Source organism: Harpia harpyja, chromosome 6, assembly GCF_026419915.1.
Source record: "Harpia harpyja isolate bHarHar1 chromosome 6, bHarHar1 primary haplotype, whole genome shotgun sequence".
Classification (NCBI taxonomy): domain Eukaryota; kingdom Metazoa; phylum Chordata; class Aves; order Accipitriformes; family Accipitridae; genus Harpia; species Harpia harpyja.
Window position 1 is genome coordinate 69604341 of NC_068945.1, and position 16194 is coordinate 69620534.

The 16194-nt window shown below is 44.9% G+C and overlaps 1 protein-coding gene across 2 annotated transcripts in view; it reads right to left on the minus strand.

The window, feature by feature from the left end:
* The window catches only part of AHCYL2 (adenosylhomocysteinase like 2), a 109253-nt gene that overhangs the window by 41546 nt on the left and 51513 nt on the right, over window positions 1-16194 (minus strand). Inside the window, exon 1 of one of the 2 annotated variants that reach the window (XM_052788875.1) lies at window positions 3759-3943. The exons of the other annotated variant lie outside the window; for it this stretch is intronic. Coding sequence (XP_052644835.1) covers window positions 3759-3815 — 57 coding nt within the window. The 5' untranslated portion in view covers window positions 3816-3943. Of the gene's footprint in view, window positions 1-3758; window positions 3944-16194 lie in introns of those variants that run through there. 2 annotated transcript variants of the gene reach the window in all.

Consider the following 16194-nt stretch of genomic DNA (forward strand, 5'->3'; position numbering starts at 1 on the left):
ATCTGCTCCACTTTCCCCCGTGAAACCGGAGACGTGTATGGAGACACCAGATGCTGGCAGCTGAAAGGCAACTGAGAAGAGACCTGCTCCCCTTCTGCAGTATCGGTGATGCCTTCCCCTTGCCGTGCTTGCCATGATCTGCAACCCTCAGCTTCAACAATTCAGGCAGCTTCTGTTCTCCTAATCCACCTCCTGAGCCCAGATCATATCGCTTCAAGAAAGGGACTGTCCAAACCCATTTATTCCATAGTTTCACATGCCTTAAATTAATATGTAATCCTGACAATGCTGCTCACTGAGCCAAAACTTTAACCAGAGCTCCAAGTGTTTAAGATTCCAGTTCTCCAGACAAAAGGTCACACAGAGACCGACTCCAGGATTAACACACACATTTAACCCTTTGGCATCTTCCTTCTGAAAAAACAGCTTGAGAATGTGCAGGTTAAGGCTGATTTTACCCACAGGACTTGGGAGAGAAAGGATGGGAATGAAGAGTCACCCACTTGGGCCAAAGTGGTTTCCAAGCATGTTAGAAATTCAAGCCATTGGTTCTTGAAGACCTCACACCAGTGGTGGATCCACGATGCTCTGCAAACTCTCAGCCCAGTGTATTTCTAACTCACATTCAGCATTGGGCTGAGGTTGTGTACAGTGCAAACATCAGACCACAGCCCCATACACCTCAATTTATTATATTTCACTAGGACTGAGACTGATTTCGGTCCTCAGACCTCCAAGACGATTGCTAATGAGGACTGAATCATGGTCCACGTCTATCGAGCCATTGCTCTCACTCCAGTGGCTGAGACCCACTCTTAGGTTACCTCTTTTTTAAAAAATAATCCTCCATGGCCCACAGAAGTAAAGCTGCAGGTGGAAAACCTGGAAATAAAACTAAAAGAAGCTCTTCCAACATCTTAGTGCTTATTGACACAGAGCACGCTTCCATGGTAGGAAACACCAGCACCTACATCCAATGCACACCAAGAATGAGAGCGGCCACCCCTGCTGCTGTAACTGGTGGGAGCAGGAAGGAGAAATCTTTAAAAAAAGAAAATAACAATACACCTAAACCAGGCAGGTCCAGTGGGGACAATAGGAAGGACAAGGAAGAGAGAAACCTTCTCCCCCAGCTGTAGAACAGATCCCTTGGTCCACCCCTGACTCTGTTGGTCACGGTCCCACGACAAGGCAGGCAAAAGAGGAAACGGTTATTTCCATATCGCTTCAACTTGCAATGAAGGGGTAACTTGTGTTTTATAATTAAAAAAAATGTAGGATCTCAGAAGTCAGAGATGGAAAACACCTACTGAGTCATCACGAGCCAGTGCATCATCTCTAGCAGTAAGTGCTTTTATACTCGGCCAGCATCCCACATGGTCTTACAGCTCCTTCATACGCATGATGCTACGACAAAACCCAGGAGCACAACTTTTCCCTAGAAAAACTGTCAACCATTACAGCGAAAGCCTCTCCTGCTAATTCTCTAAAGATTACTATGAAAGACTTTGCAATTAGAGATTACCTAAACCATCACTCAATTATACAACCTGAAATCGCTGAAACCTTCACAAATAAGACACAAAGTCAAAACAACATTTCTGCCTCATGCACTCACTGGCTGCAGAATTCCAGAAAACTTTGCAAATTCAGAATTTCCCCTTCTTTTGATCCCATCCTGGTAGGAATGAGAAATTTATGTCCCATAACTGCACACAGGAGTTTTTCCCTGACTGCTGTGGGTACAAAGGTGTTCAGTGTCAGTATTAAATCCAGGTTGTGGATTATTTGAAAAATTGAGGGTTTTACCCAATAAAGGAAACACTGTGATCCCTGATTTGGCTCACAGCAGATTAAATGACTTCAGCTTGTGTTGTCGCTCAGGTCTGCAAAACCTCAAATCTCTCTCACAGCTCAGACTCTGTTCTGCAAAACCAGAATCGACCTGCTGCAGATCTCCTCCCAGCCATCAGAGTCACAGACTATGGGAGAACTTGTATTTTAACCTGCTCTTCTGAGAAGCAATGCAAAAGGGATTATTGTTATTCACTAATACTACATTTTTTCAATATTTGGTTATTTGTTTAATAGTAAGAGGTGTACTGTAGTAAACGTAGGACCTTGGTAAGAACGTTAAGACATAAAAGACTGTTTGAAATAATGACCTTAAAGATAATGAGCATTTTAAAGCTTAGGCTAATTATTTCTTGAAATGTGGCTGTTCACTCCCACGCTGTCCTGAGAAACCACATAAAATGCAAATCAGTCAAGTTAAAATCCTGATTAAAAACATTGCTAGAGGACATAACCCTAAGCCCTTTGTAGATGGAGTTTGATGCCACCGCAGCTATAAATCATCTATAAAATCATACATCCACGCTGCAAAAGGAAATTGCATGGCCATTAGAAAAAAAGGTCTATTTAAATAAAGTTTCTGTCATCTGGTCCTGATCCCAGCGGCACCAAATTCATAAAGGAGAAAATTGCAGAGGGGGATAGATCCGTCGGGAGAGGTTTGTTGCTTGTTTTTAAGCAGAACTCCACACTTTTGCAATTAGTACACAAAAATCCACATTTGAAACAAGAAACAAAGTTGTGTGTTATGCAAAGTTTATCACTGCTAACCCTTAAATGCAAAATTTCCTCACTGTTGATATAAATATGACATGACTTGGGTGAAAGCTGAAAGAATTGCAGTCTATAAAAAATGAGTGAGAAGCAGAACAATAAACTGTAATTTTACAAAAATAAAATCCATAATGCTTAAGAAAGCGATAGCAGGGGTACATAAAGTTGATATTAAAGGGGGATAATGAAGTTTGAATCAAATCACCAGGCACAGCCTCTATTTGTAGATAAAGATCAAAGCAGCAAGAATACCCTTATAGGAGTACAAGAATACCAACTTTTTATTATAGCGATCTAAGTATTTTTAGAAGAACCACCAAGAGGGACGACTTCAAAAATAGAAATGGAAGATATGAGCAGAAACCTAGGAAGATATAACAAATATTGATACAGAATTTCAGTGCTTCTGAAGTATCATGAACTTTTTTGGACGACAAGACACTGCACAGACCCTCAGGGGACAGGCAAAGCCAACCTCCAGACATGCAACCTTCTGTCTTCCAAGCACTGCCTGCTTTTTGGAGCCATGTCATTATATTTTCAGCTGCTTTGGGAATTCTTTCCACCAGAGAAGCAAAGCAGAGAAAAGTGTCTTTTAATATTTGCTGGTATCTATTCTAACCTCTTTAACCACCCAAACGAAGCTGAGCAGCACACAATGCCCTGAAGGGTGTCTTAAGTTTTAGAGGTTTTATTCCAACAACAGAATCTAAATTGATGATAAAAATTATAGTAGTCAAAAAACCAGTATCTGCTGTGCTGATCCTGATGAAATTCAAAGTCTTCTGGAACACATTGCAGTTTCTCCCACTCCTCCTTCCTGCTGGTCCCAAATTGCTAAAAAGATTAGTTCTTAATATAACACATCTGCAAGATGGGGTGGCCCACAGGGGACCATTCCCTCCATCACTTGACCGTTTTCAATTAGGCAGCTCACACCGAAGAACAATGCTGCACTGGCAGGGGAGGATGTCTAACAGTTCTTGTTAATATCGGACTTTAACGACCCTCATTCCAGCTAAACGCCATCATATCCTGATGCTGAGCAGCGAGATCTGAAGCTCCCTCCAAAAATTAAGCAGCAACCAGCTGGCTAGGTGGTGATTAAAAGAAGCAGCTAAATAACTCACCATCCACTCGGGCACGTGGAAAGCAGAGGCACTGGCATTGCTGTCCCTCTTCTCCATAGGTGAAACCCTCCACACTCACATTTGTTTGGCAGAGGGGATGCAGAGGGATGCAGCGGGATGCAACAGCCCAGCAGCCAAGCCCCCCACTGTTCAGTTGCTCACCAGGGTCTTCGGTGGACAGATCTTCTGCCAGCTGAGGTCTTCGTTGTGAACCAGCCTCATTAGCCAAGCGTTCAGGGGTGAGACAGGCAGCTCAGTTCCTTATTTCTGTTCAAAATCCCACACTGGGTGAAGCACTCAGATCCAGCCCATTTTTGCAGCCGTGATTTCATGCCGACCCCAGCTCTGCTCGACGTTTGAGCTGAGAGCAAACGAGAGTAACCTCGACGTGGCACGGAGGAGACGTCCATCCATCGCCTGCCTATGCTCCTAGCCCTGCGTCACCAAGATGCCGAGACCCTGATTGACACAACAGCAAAGTCAAAGAGGCACACCTGTATTTAGAGCTATAGGTCTCCTGCAATGAGGACTATACTTGGCACCATCAAAAGTTCATGCAACTTCAAACAAAACAGCATACGGTCACCTCTAACGCTGAACGGCTTTCAGCTTCAAACTCAATATAGTTAGAAATGAACTTCATAATCTCGCAGCCGTGCACAGAACCAGATAAATATTTTTAAATGATTTGCATTTAGCCCAATCTGAGGGAAAAGCAGGGATGGAGCAGGCTGGTGGGGCTGCAGCTCCCTCTGCTGAGCATGCTCAGCCCTTGCTCTGCAAAAGAAGAGGACAGAAATGAGGATTTTGTAGACAGAGTGATTGCAAAGGGATCTCCTGCTCCTGCAAAGGCATGTTTCCATGGCTGGCAGCTCCACAACGGTCCAGACCAGGATACATACAAAATTTTGCCACTTTGCAGTGCTGAAGACTTGAGCTGAGGTTTCAACTTAACTGAAACCTCTCTGGTTCACTCAAAATAACAAAGGATTCCACCCTCAGGAATTAATGAGCCATCAGTGACCGTTCTCTGAGCTCACTTTGGTACTTTATCAGTACATTTCCACCCGCAAAGTGAACAGGGAGAAGTGAAGGTGGGGCTGACAGCATCTCGCTGGAGATGCTCACAGAAATCCCCCTTCTCTGCTGGGAAGGTCTGGCAGCTCATCAGCCTGCACAAACATTTCTTTGTTTTACTTTTCCTCACACAAAGCATTTTATTTAGGGCAATAGTTGACACAAAACTCCCTTCACCAACTTCCTCTTCTTCTGGTAGCCGGGCAAGGAACTTGGCTTGTGAGCCACAAGCTTGCGAGCCACCAGCCTGCACACCACTGATCAGACACGTCCCGTTGGGCTGCTGGCACACCTAGATGGACAGAAGTTCCCAGGTTCCCTTCCTTACTTTGCTCTCTCATCAGCTGAACAATTTAAATGCTGGAAATTTTGGAGTTTGCTGTTTCTGGCTAAGACAGGGTGCCAGGAGGCTACGGGTGAAAGCAAGTCGAAGAGGTGTAACTCAAATCTTCTGGGCAAACACCACGCATAACCCAAGTCAAGTAGATACATTTTGTCTGCGTCACCACCTAAGTCGATTAGCAGAAACCAGGAAAAAATTGTTATTTTTTGGGGTGATATTTTCACACTGTTGGCAAGCTCACCCTTCCAGATTGAAAGAAGCTTCTGTTCAGTGCTGCCTTCAAGCCTTCAGGCCATTATATTCCCATCTCCAAGCAACATTAAGCTTAACGTGAGCCAGAAAAAAACCTCTTTATCTAGGCAGTCCATTGAGCAGCAATTCAGCCAGCTGCGGAGGCTGGTAACGTCCCCTCCTGCAGCAGGAGAGATAGCAGTGCACAGCGGTCCCTCATCAGGCAGACATCTCAGATGTTCCCACCAGACCCAACACACCACCGGGCACCAGATGTATGGGTTTTGCACAGCACGTATATTCCCCTATAGCCATCAAAGGGCTTCCCAGAGCATTAGCTGTCCCTGCCACTGGGCATCCCTGCCCCAGCGCAAAACATCCCCCAGGCTGCTCTACTACCTTTGTGGCTTGAATGCACACCCCGTACCAGCATCCATGTAATAATTATGCCTTCCCCAACTTGTTTTTAAGGTTCACCATTGGATGCCGTCCACCTACTCTTATAGTGGAGGTCACTCCTTAAAACAGCTGCTGCCACCACCAGCCCCAGTGATCTTCACAGCCTGCTTTGCAACACACAGTCATGGGCAGCCTTATCTCAGATGCTCCCTGCAGCGACAGGACAAGGGGTAATGGTTTTAAATTAAAAGAGGGTAGATTCAGACTAGATATAAGGAAGAAATTTTTTTGCAATGAGGGTGGTGAGACACTGGCACAGGTTGCCCAGAGAGGTGGTAGATGCCCCATCCCTGGAAACATTCAAGGTCAGGGGCTCTGAGCAACCTGATCTAGTCGAAGATGTCCCTACTCATTGCAGGGGGGGTTGGACTAGATGACCTTTAAAGGTCCCTTCCAACCCAAACTGTTCCGTGATTCTATAATAAACAGGGGCTCATATTGCTGTAAAATTAACCTCAAAACCATCTCATATATTGCTGGTGTCGTGAGTGAGCCAGCTTCAGTTTTGCTTTTAAATACAGGGGGTTTGGGTCATTTGAAGGACAGAACTAACCATCTATGTACAGAATTTGGCTTAAAAAGGACAGGCAACACAAAACCTTGCCAAAAACACTGCACTGGCACAGCAGGCTGCAAAAAAACCATGCAGCCCGGCTGCTGTAGACCCAAGGGACAAATAGTTTAGCCTGTTTGAGCCATGTTTTTCCAAACTAACGTAAGAACCAATCAGGATTTGCAGTTTTAGGGTTCCCAGGTGAAAACCACAGCAGAAGCTCAGTCTCCTTGACTAGTCACGTAGGGTATAAGCCCTGACATCTACTGACTTACTGACGCTACAGACCATGGTAATGTTCCCAGTTATTGCTCAAACACATCTTTTAGCCTTCAAAATACTTAAGAAACACTGATAATTAAGCCCCCCTTTCAACAAATTAGAAACAGCACTGACTGGTAAAGGAATTGTAGAAGCAGCTACTATTGAGAAGTTGTTGCATACACCGACAAGTCTGGCATAGATGTTAGGTAAGTGGACAGCAAGGTGGATTGCAAGCTGGTTGAACTGGCCCAGAAGGTCGTGACTGGTGGCATGAAGCCTGGCTGGAGGCCAGTCACCAGCAGCGTGCCCTGGGGTCTCTACTGGGACCAGGACTGCTGCCCATCTTCATTGATGAGCTAGGTGATGGAGCAGAGCACACCCTCACCAAGTCAGCAGGTGACAAGTGGAGGAGAAGCTGATCCACCTGGACAGCCTGGAAAACAAGTAGAGAGTACCCTTGTGAAGTTCAACCAAGGGAAATGCCAACTCCTGCCTCTGGGGAGGGATAACCCCATGTGGTGGGTTGACCTTGGCTGGACGCCAGATGCCCACCAAAGCTGCTCTGTCACTCCCCTCCTCAGCTGGACAGGGGAGAGAAAATATAACGAAAGGCTTGTGGGTCAAGATAAGGACAGGGAGAGATCACTGACCAATTACTGCCATGGGCAAAACAGACTTGACTTGGGGAAAATTACTTTAATTTGTTACCAATCAAACCAGAGTAGGGTAATGAGAAATAAAACCAAATCTTAAAAACACCTTCCCCCCACCCCTCCCTCCTTTCCAGCTCAACTTCACTCCCAAATTCTCTCCACCTCCTCCTCCCCAGCAGCGCAGGGGGACGGGGAATGGGGGTTGGGGTCAGTCCATCGCATTTTGTCTCTGCCTTTCCTTCCTCCTCAGGGGCAGGACTCATCACTCTTCCCCTGCTCCAGCGTGGGGTCCCTCCCACAGGAGACAGTCCTCCATGAACTTCTCCAGCGTGGATCCTTCCCACAGGCTGCAGTTCTTCATGAACTGCTCCAGCGTGGGTCCCTTCCCCGGGCTGCAGTCCTTCAGGCACAGACTGCTCCAGCGTGGGTCCCCTGTGGGGTCACAAGTCCTGCCAGCAAACCTGCTCCAGTGTGGGCTCCTCTCTCCACGGGGCCACAGGTCCTGCCAGGACCCTGCTCCAGCGTGGGCTTCCCACAGGGTCACAGCCTCCTTCGGGCACCCACCTGCTCCAGCGTGGGGTCCTCTCTCCCCAGGCTGCCGGTGGAGATCTGCTCCACCGTGGACCTCCCTGGGCTGCAGGGGGACAGCCTGCCTCACCGTGGTCTTCCCCACGGGCTGCAGGGGAATCTCTGCTCCGGTGCCTGGAGCATCTCCTCCCCTCCTTCTGCACTGACCTTGGGGTCTGCGGGGTTGTTTCTCTTACATGTTCTCACTCCTCTCTCCAGCTGCCATTTTCCGTCTGTCCCAACTTTTTTTCCCTTCTTAAAAATGTTATCACAGAGGCGTTACCACTATCGCTGATTGGCTCGGTCTTGGCCGGCGGCGGGTCCGTCTTAGAGCCGGCTGGTATGGGCTCTCTCGAACACAGGGGAAGCTTCCAGCTGCTTCTTACAGAAGCCACCCCTGTAATCCCCCCCACTACCAAAACCTTGCCACACAAAGCCAATACACACAGGCTGCCCAGAGAGGTTGTGGAGGCTCCATCCTTGGAGATATCCAACACCTGACTGGACGTGGTCCTGACCAACCTGCTCTAGGTGGCCCTGCTTGAGCATGGTGGGCTGGACTTGATGATCCCCTGAGATCCCTTCCAACCTCAACCATTCTGTGAAGCTTGATCCAACTCTGCTTACTAACAAATGTTCAGATATATTAAACACCCAGTTGTTGCATTTTTTATTGAAAATGCATGCAATGCAAACCTTTAAAGTTTTGGACAATATCTTGGATCAGGAATTTCAACAACACATTCGTCTGCAAAGAACAAGTGTTGTGATTCATTGCTTCTCATGCTGGGCCATAGAACCTTATTTTAGCAAAAGAAACCCAGAAAATGTGGGAAATGTATCCTTGCCTGCCACTATTTAAGATCTTTTTAAGTTTTAGATGAAATGAAGCTTTAGCTCAGAATAAGTAAGGATTTGTTTACTCCTTCTCTAATATGATCCCTTCATGCGAGAGGTGAAGACACAGGGAAAATACATTGAAACAAAATCTGTCTGATGCTATCCAACATTTAGCTGCCTGTGGATAGTGGTTTCTAACATCTGTGACTCAAATCAATGTTTATTATAAAAAACCAAAAAGATACCAGCACTGAGCTGCTCAGAAAGCTGCACTGTGCTAAGCACCCAGCTCCAGCAAAAGTGCTAACAATTACAAAAAGCTTTTAAAAACCTATTTCAGCAGGGAGATGAAATGGTCACCAGGCCAAATGAACCAAGGACACTCTTCTGCTTACTAATATGTTTCGTAGCAGAGAAAAGAATCAGTTCAAACCTCAGTGAATATACAGCTTTCAGTTACTGAAAGCAAAACAGGACTAAAGCCCTGACCGGTGAACAAGAATTAGCAATTACTGCTCAAATATGCAGAAATACATGGCTTGCCATTTCTGCTGAAAAGTTGGGTACAATTTAATGACTTGCTTGAGAGTTGTTGCAGCAGAAGCATGAAAACAAGCCAGCCCTCAAAATCGTGCTGGGCTGTTAGAAGAACAAGATAATGAGAAATTAATGCAAGATGATAGGCTGCAAAAGCCCTGCGCAGACACGAGGGGGAGCGAGAGCCTGCAGAAAAAAATCCCAAAGTTTAAGCCTTGACCTATGAAGAAAAATGGTAGAAAACTGAGTGGCTTTAAGGACCATCCAGCTTTATGTTCAGGCATTTGTAGAAACTTCTTCCAAACTGCAGGCGTGATCAGCTGCTCAGGAAATTAGTGCAAATTGGCAAGAGATTAATAGCCTTTGCCTATGTAAAAGGTGAGATAAGAAGGAGTCCCTGTGCAGTGTCCTGGTGTCCCTGAGCTGACACTAACACAAACCTGCATGTCCCCATCAATGGCTTTAGGCACAGCTCAGCTGGGACGTGCCTACGGGGAGGGCACGTCCCCTTCTCTGCTATTCCAGCAAGGTATTTGCTGTCAGGTAGACTTAAACCCCACTAACTTCTTGTTCTGAGATTGTTCTCAAATTCAAATTCTCTTAAATCCCAATCGCACCCTTCGCCCCATCGTAGCATAACCCAAACAACCGGGAGACGCCAGTGCAGCAGCACCCAGTGAACATTACGCTGCTTCTGCTCTCCCATTTCTCGTTTTCAAAGACATGTTTTCCCAAGTGAGTTATGAATTCTCCCATTTTAAAACTTTCTGCCAAGTCAACATCAGAATGGTCTTTAAAGGAGTTACGTAATTTCTGCAGAAATTTTTCAGTTTTATAGAGTATCAGTTTACCACAAGTATTACTGCAGCCTAGACTGTTAAGAGCATGGACTGAGCACTTTGCAACAGAGAGGCATCAAGCTCTTCAAAGACACAAGCAGCAGTTTCTTGAACATTTGTTCAGTTGTCCTCACAGCTGTGCAGGTACAGTGGACCAGGGAATGGCTCCAGCTCAGGACAACAACAGATAGAAAGATTCTTGTTATTTTTAGGGCAGACGGGTCACTGCCTGGCCCCGCAGGCAAGCGTACAAGATGCTGCATGATACAGGCAGCGTAAACCAGCACTGCCAGACTATACCACCATACTGCTCTGCTCCCTTGCTTTTCCTGGTAGATACGATGTTTCTGAAGCATATAGGCAAATAATCCTCTTCCCCAAAGGGGAAATGGGGAAAAAAAATAGGCAAAACTAGTTTTGGAAGGCTCTTTCCTTTAGGTTTTTCTGTGACACCTATAAAATCTGCTCATGTCAGCTCTTCATCCTGCTCAAATATTACAAATGCTTACTGGGAACTCATTTTATTGCTAACTTACTCCACTCCGTCAGCTGTGTTTCACCCTTCACCTTCCAGGCAGCCCAATTTTTGCTTATTTATAATGCTGTTGACTATCTGAACCATCAACTCAGCTTAGTTAAAGTGTTTGCAGAAACTAAAGGTTGGGCTTTACAGCAAGGACCATCTTCACAGGCAGGCGTAGCTCCTGCTATCATGTTTTAGTTATAATGGTATAGGTATCGTGTATAAATTTAAGTGTAACCATCTAGGTATCATGTTTATATCTAAAAAAGATGACGTTAGCTTGCACATGGGCTTCAATGGACACAAATTATTTAACAGCTAAAAATTTGTTAATAACTCTGTTAACGTCACCTCCCTTCCTACACAGCTGTTCCTAAAATCTGCTTCTAAAGGTCTGAGCAAGTGCCTTGGCCGCTGCCGAACCGCGAGCAGCCTCCTCCCTCTTGCACCGAAGAGGATGACCATTGTGTCAGCGCTGCCACTGATCACAACCCCGGCAGCGTCTCACCGCGCTGCTATAATGAGGTCTATAATCAGCTTATACGACTACCTCTGCCACGTTCCCCACAGACCCCGCGCATGGTATCACCTGCCTGGCCGCATTCAGGAGATGTCCACCCTGTTCACATCTAAGCCTCCTTTGAAGCCCTCTCTGCTGTGCTGCTCATCTGTTTGTCTACTTTGCTGCTTCTCCTCCAGTCATTGCCCCCTCACCCTCCAGCTGTAAACTTCTCAAGTGAGTTCTTCATCACCATCAGTTTCTGGAAAGCACAAGAGCAGAATATTGTGCAATCCTGTGAAATTGTAGGGACTTGAAGTTCCAGCTCAGGCAGGAGCTTCAGGTCAATCCGTGAAGAAAGCATTGAAGGTCCGTGCAACTAGGCGGATGAGTTTACTCAAGATTAAACGTGGTTTCAAAGCACTCTTGAATAGGAAGATTGTCAGCTGCTTGGCACTAGAAGTCAAATGAGTGTGTTGAAGGTGCTGAGGCTAAATAACAAATGGTAAATTAATTTAAGCTCTCCGTTTTTTCTATTTCTTTTTAAATAAGGAGTATCCAGAAGCATAGCTAATAGTGCTTGAATACAGATCTGCTTCAAAATCAGGCTGTTTACAGATCCTGCTTCTAGATTTTATCATCAGAGGAAATTTCTTTTTAAAAAAATTGATTTTCCCACAAGGCTTCAAATAATCCAGGGACGTGCAGACTTCTGCATCCAAGACCATGACCCAGTTCAAGCAGAAGGCAAGGCAGCACCATATGAATTCCTGCCATTCTTGAATTACAGCATCACCCCCTGCTATAAATAATTCCAAAATATAATCTCTCTGATACTACAAGGAAAAGACAAGCTGGCTGGAGCAGACAGGGACAACCACCTATCCCTGAGGAACAGCCTGACAAACAGCCACCAGCAGCGTGGTCACACCGGCCAGCCAGCTTGAATGTGTCCCCTTTACAGAGTACAGGAAACATAATAGATATTCCAGGAACAGTTTAAATAATGTATTTTTTTCATTAACAGAATTAAAATGTGTTCTAAGCACTCCCTGAAGAATAAAATATCTGCATTGTGTAAACCAGGTGGATCTTCAAGGAGAAAGAGGCATCCATCTTCTTAGCACACCTTTGCCTGCAGGCAAATATTCACCAACTCCTATGAGCCTGATTGTGCAGAGGTCTCTCGATCAAACAAAAAGCAAGGGGTAAGGTCTTCAACAGCTGGAAAGTTTCTGTGAACTAAAAATGGATTCTGCCATTAAGAATTACAAGAAAGCAACCGTATGAGTTTGAGTTTGAAATAGAAAGGGCTGAACTTGGAGAGAACGGCTCTTCCATAGGTTACACTGTGGAGCACCAGCTTTTAAATGGCTGCTTTAACAGGCAAAGCGAAGCTCAAAGCAAGATTATGAGACTCAACACATGCAAACACAGAGGCCATCCTGCATCTACATTTCTCATCAAGACAGCCACGCTTCCTATTATAGCAAGATGAACCTGGGTCAGATCCAAGCCCACGACGGCATTTATGCTCTCTCGCAGGAAAAGCACCAAATATGAGTCATATTTCTACTGGAAGACTCCTGGTATTACTTACAGCACAAAAAGCCAACAGGAGACTTTCCAGACTAGTGGTGGTCTTGAGAGAAGACAAAACTTTCGATGTGTTTCCAAGTTGGCAGCAACTCAAGGAACTGACCTTCCAGGAGGCAGAAGAGGTTGTCAAGAGGCCACAAGCAAAGAGGTGACAGATCTGTATGGTCCCATGTAATGGCACAGACCCGGTTGTTTTACAGGACACTCCTTCTTTTGCTTTCATTTTTAAAACATAAAATTGCTCCTTCCCAGGTATATCAGAAAACACAAGAAAGAGCAAAACGTTTAATTTCCCCAGTTTTTGGCACTGAAAAGTTGAGCATAAGTCTACCTCCTCAAAAAAATTAACTACACATTTTACATTTATTTTTCTTCCAGGGAGGCAAGTGCAAAAATCCTAATCTGCACAAGAAAAAGTTAGGTTTGAATATTCTCTTCTCCCAACACCTCTGCAGCAATACCTGCCACTTACTGAGAATTCAGAGTCTTCTGTTGCTGAACAAACAGCTGCTGCATACCAGGAAGATGGGAACTGTATCAAAAAAGGGAATAATCAGCTGTCTTCTATATGGGAGGTCTGCACTTGTAGGTATGCTACCATCACAAACCCATAAAAAACAAAAACAAAAAAGATTTTTTTAATTTGCTCTAAACCGGGAGAAGGAAAGAGCACTTGTATCAGTGCGGTCTTTGACAGCAAGTTTCATTCCAGTGCACAGATGACAAAGGGCTTGCCGTGGCTCAAACACGAGCAGAAAGAAGATTAATGAGGAGGCCCCAAAAGAAAAGCCGTTTACATTTCTGAAGGCAACAACGTCATTCAGAAACAGAAACACCAAACAATTTGAGTCTGTATGTGACTGGGACCAATAACTTTGGGAACCCAGAGCAGTAGGTGCATCCCATCCCCTCCCATCCATTTGTGAATGACTCTGCGTTTTCACAATATGTCCACGTGCATCATGTCGCGTGAGGACAGGTATCGGCTGCTTGGCTGGGAGAGGCAGCATGGAGAGGACAGATGCGTAACCACAGCAGAGACAACTCCTAAACCTTTGAATAAATGGCATATCGAATCGACCTTCAAATGGACAAATTATTAATTTTGACCATAAGCAAACTGAAAGCCAGAAAGCCAATCGTATCCTGGGCTGCATCAAAAGCAGCATGACCAGCAGGTCGAGGGAGGGGATTCTGCCCCTCTGCTCCGCTCTGGTGAGACCCCCCCTGCAGTACTGCGTCCAGCTCTGGGGCCCCCAACATCAGAAGGCCATGGACCTGTTGGAGCGAGTCCAGAGGAGGGCCACGAAGATGATCAGAGGGCTGGAGCACCTCTCCTATGAGGACAGGCTGAGAGAGTTGGGGTTGTTCAGCCTGGAGAAGAGAAGGCTCCGGGGAGACCTTCTAGCAGGTTTTCAATATATAAAGGGGGCTTATAAGAAAGATGGAGAAAGACTTTTTACCAGAGCCTGTAGTGATAGGATGAGAGGTAATGGTTTTAAACTGAAAGAGGGTAGATTTAGATTAGATGTAAGGGAGAAATTCTTCACTGTGAGGGTGGTGAGGCACTGGAACAGGTTGCCCAGAGAGGTTGTGGCTGCCCCATCCCTGGCAGTGTTCAAGGCCAGGTTGGATGGGGCTTGGAGCAACCTGGTCTAGTGGAGGATGTCCCTGCCCATGGCAGGGGGATTGGAACTAGATGATCTTTATGGTCCCTTCCAACTCAAACCATTCTGTGATTCTATTCTATAATTCTACAATCTACCTGTACTGGATCCACTGGAAAACTCCTACAGGTCAATACACTTTTTTTTTTTTTTTTTTTAAGATGGTGATGATATACTCTAAAGAATAATTTCTATTTCAGTATGCTTAGATTTCCAGTTTTATTAACTTTACTACCTTGTCAATGGCATGCACTTCAAAATTATTTTACAGTTTATCCATCTACGGAAATATTTTTGGAGCTGAAAGTCTGAACTGGAGCTTACATTCATAAGCAGGTCCACCAACCTGTATGATCCTTTTGCACAGTCCCCGCCATTTAGTCTCCTCTCTGTACAAAAGTAACAGCATCTTCCTCTGCCTCAGGAAATAGGCTAAGGGAATAGATGTGCTCAGGGTGTTATCAACAGACATGAGATACTTGGGGACTTTTCAGGTATTGGAACAAATCTGAAAAGGAAAACTAACAACATAAAATTTTCCATGTGGAAATACTGGGGAGCGAGAGGTCACCCAGTCTGGACTGAAGCAAAATGAAGAGCTCTCCTAGACAAGTAAGTGCCTACAGAAAAAAAAACCCTAAAAATGCAGAGCCTGCCTTCCCAGCAAGGCTGTCAAACCTAGAACAACCAGAGTCATTCAGGAATGCAGCCGATCACCTCCTCAGGGATATGAATATTAACCAGGAGATAAACCTGGCTGGAGGAGCTGAACAGTCCCTGCTCATTAACTGGAAAACAGGTTGATTTGTAATGTGGGGGTGCATATGTACCTTCACTAAATATTGGGCTTTGTTACTATTCTTTGTATTGTGATCTTAGACAGGTTTATGGCAATTAAGCTGTCTCATCTACATTCAGTATTATGACAGTGGTCAGATATTCTAAAGTCCAGACTGCAAATTTTACATCACTTGGAACAGTGGCCAAAAACCCCTGAATGATACATTTCTGTTAAAATTTTATCTGGAGAAGAGGCAAGAAGAGAAGCGGGACAGGAGAGTAAGAAAGGCAACACCGCTGCAAGTTAGCACCTGTTTTAATTGACCAAGCACTCGTTTGACAGAAGATTAAGCCATAGTGGATCCAACCCACACCCAGCATGAACCACTCCACTGAAAACTTGATCAGTCAGAGGAAAAATGCTACTAGAAAAAAAAAAAAGAAAAAAAAAAAGAAAAAAAGCGCCCTATTATATCCATTCACTTGCAAGTCTAAACCAGTATTTTATACACACCACCCTGGACAGACTGACCAGTTCTTTGAAAATATCCCAAATAATTTCTGCTATCTTAATGTTTTATCCAGCGGATGTCAGCTGAATCATTTTGTTTGTCACCAGCCTCCTACTCTGTTATATGCAAACATTTGCACTTTAATTCTCCTCCATTAAAAACACAGAGGAAATCTGCAGTAAGGTTCACATCTGCTCCACTCCTGACTCCCGCGATGCGCTCTGCATTGGGATTATTTTATAGGACAGATTATTTTATAGGCTTCAGATACAACCAAAACATTATGCCTTTAGCAGCAGTCACTGTATACAGTGTGTGTGTGTGTGTGTGTGTGTATATAAAATAAACATTTAGTACCAGTACCTTGTAATCTCTCATGTTCCTACTTGCTTATGAGAGCAGTTTTAGGCAAATTAAAAAGGCTTGGTTTTGCTTTTTAAAGCATGGTGCTCATTATTTTATACTTGAAGTCAAGCTCTTCAGTAATTAGATG